Source organism: Parus major, chromosome 2 (assembly GCF_001522545.3).
Source record: "Parus major isolate Abel chromosome 2, Parus_major1.1, whole genome shotgun sequence".
In the NCBI taxonomy this organism is placed as follows: domain Eukaryota; kingdom Metazoa; phylum Chordata; class Aves; order Passeriformes; family Paridae; genus Parus; species Parus major.
In genome coordinates this window covers 1,040,156-1,046,672 of record NC_031769.1, presented here as the reverse complement: position 1 = coordinate 1,046,672, position 6,517 = coordinate 1,040,156, and the positions used below count along the sequence as shown (strand labels likewise).

General features: G+C 67.0%; 1 protein-coding gene across 3 annotated transcripts in view; it reads right to left on the bottom strand.

Annotated features, from left to right (window-relative positions):
• Positions 1 to 6,517, bottom strand: part of SLC4A2 (solute carrier family 4 member 2) — a 16,186-nt gene that overhangs the window by 1,768 nt on the left and 7,901 nt on the right. The window contains exons 4-21 of one of the 3 annotated variants that reach the window (XM_015619417.3): positions 6,009 to 6,177; positions 5,649 to 5,884; positions 5,374 to 5,498; positions 5,031 to 5,254; positions 4,189 to 4,325; positions 3,932 to 4,112; positions 3,711 to 3,846; positions 3,394 to 3,577; positions 3,204 to 3,318; positions 2,937 to 3,121; positions 2,238 to 2,451; positions 1,917 to 2,138; positions 1,672 to 1,820; positions 1,308 to 1,502; positions 986 to 1,228; positions 778 to 867; positions 340 to 506; positions 3 to 256 (exon numbers count right to left, since the gene is read on the bottom strand). In XM_015619417.3, coding sequence (XP_015474903.1) covers positions 3 to 256; positions 340 to 506; positions 778 to 867; positions 986 to 1,228; positions 1,308 to 1,502; positions 1,672 to 1,820; positions 1,917 to 2,138; positions 2,238 to 2,451; positions 2,937 to 3,121; positions 3,204 to 3,318; positions 3,394 to 3,577; positions 3,711 to 3,846; positions 3,932 to 4,112; positions 4,189 to 4,325; positions 5,031 to 5,254; positions 5,374 to 5,498; positions 5,649 to 5,884; positions 6,009 to 6,177 — 3,226 coding nt within the window. Of the gene's footprint in view, positions 1 to 2; positions 257 to 339; positions 532 to 777; positions 868 to 985; positions 1,229 to 1,307; positions 1,503 to 1,671; positions 1,821 to 1,916; positions 2,452 to 2,936; positions 3,122 to 3,203; positions 3,319 to 3,393; positions 3,578 to 3,710; positions 3,847 to 3,931; positions 4,113 to 4,188; positions 4,326 to 5,030; positions 5,255 to 5,373; positions 5,499 to 5,648; positions 5,885 to 6,008; positions 6,178 to 6,517 lie in introns of those variants that run through there. The other 2 variants (XM_033519860.1, XM_033519864.1) reach the window with 2 other exon arrangements.

Sequence of the window (6,517 nt, the reverse complement as noted above, 5' to 3'; positions counted from 1 at the left end):
ACCGACAAGCACAGCCACCAGCAGCCCGGTGACCCGCTGCTCCTTCACCTCCTGGATCTTGGGCTTGTCCCCAGGTGCCACGGCCTTGCTCATGACGGTGAGGGCGTTAGCGTGGGTGACCGAGCGCACGGTGGCTGCGGCGAGCCAGGGCAACCCAAAGAGCGCGAAGAAGCCGCCCATGGCCACGATGAGCAGGAGGTCGAGATGGAACCCAGAGCCCTTCTGCAGCATCCGCTCCTTCTTGCTGATGATCAGCCTGGGCGTGAGGGCAGATGGTTGGCACAGCACAGGCTCCCCCTTGCCCCAGCAATGCCCCCTGCCCGGCCCCACTGGACTCACGTGGTGATCTGGGTCTCCATGAAGATGAGGATGAAAACGAGGATGGCAGGGAGGCCGCTGGCCACCATCATCCACACAGGGAAGGCACTCTGCACACCCAGGGGGTTGATCACCCAACCCCGCTTGTCTGGGGCTGTCACTGAGAACCCGCTGGGCACACTCAGCTTCTGCAGGGAGTGGGGCAGACAAACACTGAGAGGGCATTGGCTGTGGCCCATAGAGTGAAGGGGTCTTGGAGGCACTGGGACCCACAGAAGCCAGACAGAGGGAGAGGGAAGGTCAGATGCTGGGAGCCAGAGGTGACTGAGCAGGCGCAGCCATGCTGGGGACAGATGGAACAGCTGACCCGCAGCCAGGACAGTGGGATGGGGCACAGGGATCCCGAGGAGTGTGTGGGGTTAGGCATCCTGCCCAGGCAGTGGATGGGTGGCTGCTCACCTGGGTGTAGGTGTCCTGGATGCTGTAGTCCACCAGCACCATCACCAGGATGGCGATGGGCACCCCAAAGTCCCCGATGAGCCTCCGGATCTGGGGGAACACCAGTGCCAGCCTGGCCACAGCCCTCCAGGCCCACCCCAGGCCCCTGGGCTCATCCCAGCCCCGTGGCCCCCAGGCTCATGCCAGCCCCACGGCCGTCCCCACGCACCCGTCCGGGGAAGAAGCGGCTGTTCTTGAACTTGCGCAGGAAGAAGGCGATGAAGAAGGTGCCGGCCATGAGCACAAGGGAGAGCAGCGCTGTGTTGGGCTGCCCTGTGACCTTGGTGGCACCACGGACAGTTGGGCTGGTGGCCAGCGCGGTGCTGTTGGCTGCGGGCACGCTGCCGTTGCCCCAGGCCTCGGCCGAGCTGTTGGCGCTCAGGCAGCCGTGCAAGGGGTGCTCTTGGAAGATCTGGAGCAGGAGGATGGGATGTTCAGCCCTGTCCTGCCTGGCCCTGCCGCAGCCCCCCCAGCTCGACCCCATGGCTCACCTTGGCCAGCTTGGAAAAGGTCTCATAGATGAAGATGAGGGAGATGAGAAAGGCAAAGATCTCCTGGGTGAAGCGAGAGACGAAACGCACCAGGAAGCTGCCCTCAAAAGCCACCATGACCAGCACGATGAGGATGAGCCAAAATCCGATCCAGACGCGCCCCACCAGGTACTCCAGCTCATTGGATGTGCAGAACTGGCCAGCCATGCAGACGGACGGAGGGACAGACGGGTGTCAGGACGGTGGCAGGGCTGGACACGGCCCTGGGCAGTGGGGCAGAGCCCTGGCAGAAGGGCTGTGGGGATGTGTGCCCTGGGCAGTGGGGGGTCCCCCCCAGCCCCCAGGGCAGACCCCAGCACCTCACCGTGAAGAAGGCTTCCTCAAAGACGAGCAGGGGCCCCGAGAAGCCGATGACGAGCAGGGGCTGAGCACCCAGCAGGCAGAAGAGGACGCCCTGCAGCGACGTGGAGATGATCAGCTCCGACACCCCGATCAGGTCCTGTGTCTTCTCCCCTGCAGCAGGACAGGCTCAGGGACACCATCAGGATGGGCCGTGCCCCACAGCGCACACCGGGCAGTGCCCAGCGCCGCCTGCAGCCCCCCACTCACCCAGCAGCCCCCCGAAGGTGATGGCAGGCGACAGCGCGGCAAAGTAGATGAAGATGACGGCAGCAATGCACTGGGGGTCCAGCGCATCTCGGAAGTCGCTCAGGTACTGGGGGTACCTCCGCCGCACGTCCCGGATCAGCCCCCCAAAGGGGCGGCCCGTGCGCCTCAGGGGGTCGTCGTCCTCCTCAGCCTCGTCCTCCACCACCTTCAGCTTCAGCAGCGCTGGGGGTGGGCGGATGCACGGACACACAGACAGTGAGACCCCAACAGCTGGGACATCCTCCCCAAACCCTGCCCTGGCCCCAGCCCTGCCCCTGGCACCTTTCTCCTCAGGGGACTTGGGCTCCAGCAGCAGCCTCCGCTCCTGCTCCATCCTTTTCTTCAGCATCTCGCGCTGGAAGTGGGCGACGCTGCGCAGCAGCTCCTCACCCTGCACCTCGGACGGCGGCAGCACCACGCTGCAGTCCAGGAACTCATTGATGGCATTCAGAAGGTCGTGACGGTCGTCAGCCAGGTACGCGGCCTCGTGGAATTGCTGAGGGGAAACAGCAAGGGTCAGTGCCCACGCCGCAGCTCTGGGGCGTCCTGAGAGCTCGGTATCAGCCCCAAGCCCGTGGCCTCAGGATGGGCCTGGCCCCCCACCCTGGTATGGCCATGAGACCCAACTGGCATCCTGGCATGGCCCCAAGCTCCCCAGCCCCGACAGAACTCCAAGCCCTCATCCTGGCATTTCTCTGAGACCCCGGCATTGGCGTAATCTGAGCCCTCCAGCCCATCCCATCTGAGTCCTGAGCTCAGCCCCATCCCAGCCCCAAACCCCAAACCAGTGGTGTCTCAAGATCATAATCCCAGCATGATCCTGACCCCCCAGCCCTGGCACAACCCTGAGCTCCCCGCCCAGCACAGCCTCAAGTCCCTGTCCCAGCAGGGCCCTGAACCCCCAGCCTGGTACAGCCCCAAACCCCCCAGGCTGGCACAGCCCCCCGCCCCGGTGGGGCCCCGCTGCCCTGGGGCACGGACCTTGTCGGACATGAGGGTGGAGATGGAGCGCCCAATCTCGTGATAGTCCATGTGGGTGCTGCTGGGGCCCAGCAGCACGAAGAGGAATCGCACAGGCACAGGCACCTCCAGCACCGCGTCCAGCTCCACGGCCTCCTGCAGCCGCACAAAGGCCATGGTGGGCTGGTCCAGGAACTCCACACAGCCTGGGGGGCACGAGGGGCACAGGGGTCACCAGGGTGCCCGCTAAGCGGTCCCCACACCCCTGGCCTGCCCACCCCTCCATACCCACGAGCACCACCGTGGCCTCAGCGTTATCTGGGATCTTCTCCAGCAGCTTCAGCTCGTGCTTTGACTTGGAGCGAGTGATGCCAGCTGGGGGCGTGGGTGTGAGGACCTCCCTCTGCGGGGACAGAGCAGGGGACCGGGGTCAGGGCCCTTCCCCGGGGTGTGGGCAGGGGGGGGCCGTGGCACCCACCTCCCGCTCCACGTCGACACGCGTGTCGTGCTCGCCGGCGTGGCCGGCTATGAGGGGCTCGGTGACGGCTGGCTCGCTGCCCTCAGCCACGTGGTTGGTGCTGTGGTGGTGCACGAGCAGGGAGCCCAGGCTGCCCGCTGAGATGTTCCGCGGGAAGGAGAACTCCTTCTCGTCGCTCGGGTGGCTGCGGGACAGGGCCAGGGCTGTCCGTGGTGGCCCAATGGCACAGCCATTGCCAGGATCCCAGGAACAGCATCAGCCCCACAGCTCAGGGAGCAGAGCCCGGGGAAAAGGGACTTTGTGCCCCCCATGCCCACCTGTGCTTGAGCAGCAGCGCCCGCAGCACGTTGGCACGGTCCTCGGCCCGGATCTGGTCCGTGATGACCATCTGCTCCACCACCTGGTGAGCCACCCCCGGCAGCGTCTTTTGGTCCAGGTCCAGGAGCACGGCCCCTGGACAACGGAGGGGGTGCTGAGGCCAGGAGGGACAGGACCCCACCTCACCGTGGGCCCCACAGGGTGGTCTCCGCCTCCCTACCGTGGGCCAGGGTCTTGCGGAGCTCCAGGAGGCTGCGGAAGGAGAGGGAGGCCACGTGTGGTTTGCCCCAGCGATCCGTCTCCTCCTCCACATCCTCCTCAAACTTGATCCAGCGCGCCGTCTCCTTCCACTGCAGCTCCTGGTTCTTGTCCACCACCAGCTCGTTTAGCTCCACAAACACCTGCAGCACCTCCAGGTCAGTGCCAGGACCCCAGAGCCCCCCATCCCTGCCCGTCCCCTGCCCCAGGACCCCGCACCTCGTGGGGCTGCCGGTCCTGCTTGCGCTGCCGCGTGCTGGGCTCCTTGTGGCCCTTGCTGACGTGGACCATCTGTGCCTTGGCGCTCTTCCGCACCAGGTGCCGGCGCACGCCCGGCACATCCTCAAAGCGGTGACCTGAGGGGGGTCAGCAATGGGGGGTGGCCAATCTGTGGGGCCCTGCATCTCAAACCCCAGCACAGGGGACATTCTGTGAACTCTGTGAGCCCTGGCATGGGCGGCCGTGGAGCTGTGGGATGGATCCTGCCTGGGATAGCTCAGGGCAGAGCGATCATCCCAGTGCTGGGGGCAAGCGCGGCACCTTTGGGGGCTCACTTGGTCACCACCAGCAATGGCAAGCAGGCATTGAGGTGGCTCCTGGCACTGGGGTCACCTGTGCCAAGGCCCACCCATCCTCACTGGCACCTGGGCTCTGCTCTGGCTGCGCTCCCCTGGGAGCTCCACAGCAAATCATCAGCTGCCACCCTGAGAGCCCTGGACTGTGAATCCCTGGGGCTGGTGAGTGCCCAGGGGAGCCACCAGCACTGCTCCAGCTGCCCCAGGCTCAGCTCCTGGCCACATTCCACGGGGACTTGGCCCAGCACCAGGGATGGGTCCCCGGTGGTTGTGCCCAGCACTGGGAGCAGTCAGTGCCTGCACCCAGCCCAGCTTGGCTGCAGCCACAAGGCAACCTAGTACTGCCAGCCCCACTGTCCCAAACCCACCATCCCCAGCAATGCCAGCCCCACCATCCCCAGCCCCACTCCACAGGCACTGCCTGACCCACTGTCCCAGCCCACACAGACTGGCCACAGCACAGCCCGAGGTGCACAGCCCACTCACTCTTCATGTAGTCCAGGTCAGCCGAGGCCAGTGTCTGCGCCTCCGACTCGTCTGTCGGCATCTTCTGGTAGCGGTCCTGCTCGGCAGCTGTCATGCTGCCGATGCACCGCCGCTCGTGCAGGTTGTAGCTCCGGTGCCCCGGCTGTGACTTCGGCACGGGGCGACCCGGGGACCCAGCCTCAGCGGCTGCTCCCTCCCCCGGAGCCCCCTGCTCTGCATCAGGGCTGCAAGGCAGGAGCCCACCTCAGTGCTGAGTGCACTCTGCACCCCAATCCTGCCATGGGGTGGTCAGAGGATGCTGCCCACTCCCCAAGAGCCCCAGCATCACCCAACTCTAGCTCACCTGCTGGCCTGGGCTTCCTTCAGGGCCATGGCCGCTCGGGGCTCAGGGGGGGAGCCGGGCGGTGCCGCGGGGGCTGCCGGCTCCTCTGCCCGGCGCTCGGTGACCTCGTCCTCCTGCAAGAAGAACTGGGGGGGCAGCGGGTGAGCCGGCTGCTGGGGAGCCACATCTCCCAGGCCATGGGCAGCACCGGCCTCAGCTGCTCTGGTGCCCCAGCTGTGGCCAGATGTGCCGAGCCGGGGAGCACAGCGCTGCCCCCAGCCCAGCCCTGCCCTCACCTGCACTGCCTCGGCCGGCCCGGGCTGCCGCAGCTCCTCCGCCGACCGCTCCGTCTCCGTGTCGCACGCGTCATCCTCATCCTCTTCAGCCTCCTCGATGGTGGGGGTCTCTCCGGGGACCGAGGCACGGCGGGCCTTCTTTTTGCCCTTTTTCGGGATCCCCTTCTTGCGGCGGGCGTCGGGGGGCAGGTGCGTGGAGAGCGGGTGGTGGATGTGGAGGGACGACTGGCGGTGGTCTGGGGGGACTGGGAGTTGGTTCTGCGTTCCCCGCCCATTTCCTGCCAGTTCCCCGCTCCCTGCTTGCCCCCTGTCCGCTCCCTGCCCCTTCCCTGCTCCGTGCCCGCCCTTGGCCCCGCTCACACTCGAAGTCCTCCTCGCCGTAGCTGCGCCCGGCCTCCTCAGCGTTGCGGGGGTGAGCGTCGTTCAGGATCTCCTCGAAGCGCTCCACGCCCAGGGCCTTGTTCAGGTCCTTCTCCTCCTCCTCCTCCCCGAAGGCAGGTGAGCCGGCGCCCAGCGCCTCCTGCTCGGGCTGCGGGCCGGCAGCAGCGATGAGCGGGCACACGCCACCGAGCCCGGCACGTCCCGGTCACGCAGCCCCGCGGGATGGGTGCCCCGGACAGGCAGCCAAGGGCTGGGTACCCACTGCATCACCCGCACCCCACGTAGCCCCAGCATCCCCGGCCTCAGCGCTGTGCTCCGTGTCACCCCCGCCCCAAGTGCCACAGCTCCCGGGCCGGGCTGTGCCCCTGGGTGTCCCGCTGTCCTGCTCTCCTGCCAGCTCCTGTGAACCTCAGCACCGCCAGGTGCCCTCCGCCCACCCCAGGGCTGTCCCCGCGCCGCTCCCCAGCCCCTGCACCCGCAGAGCCCCC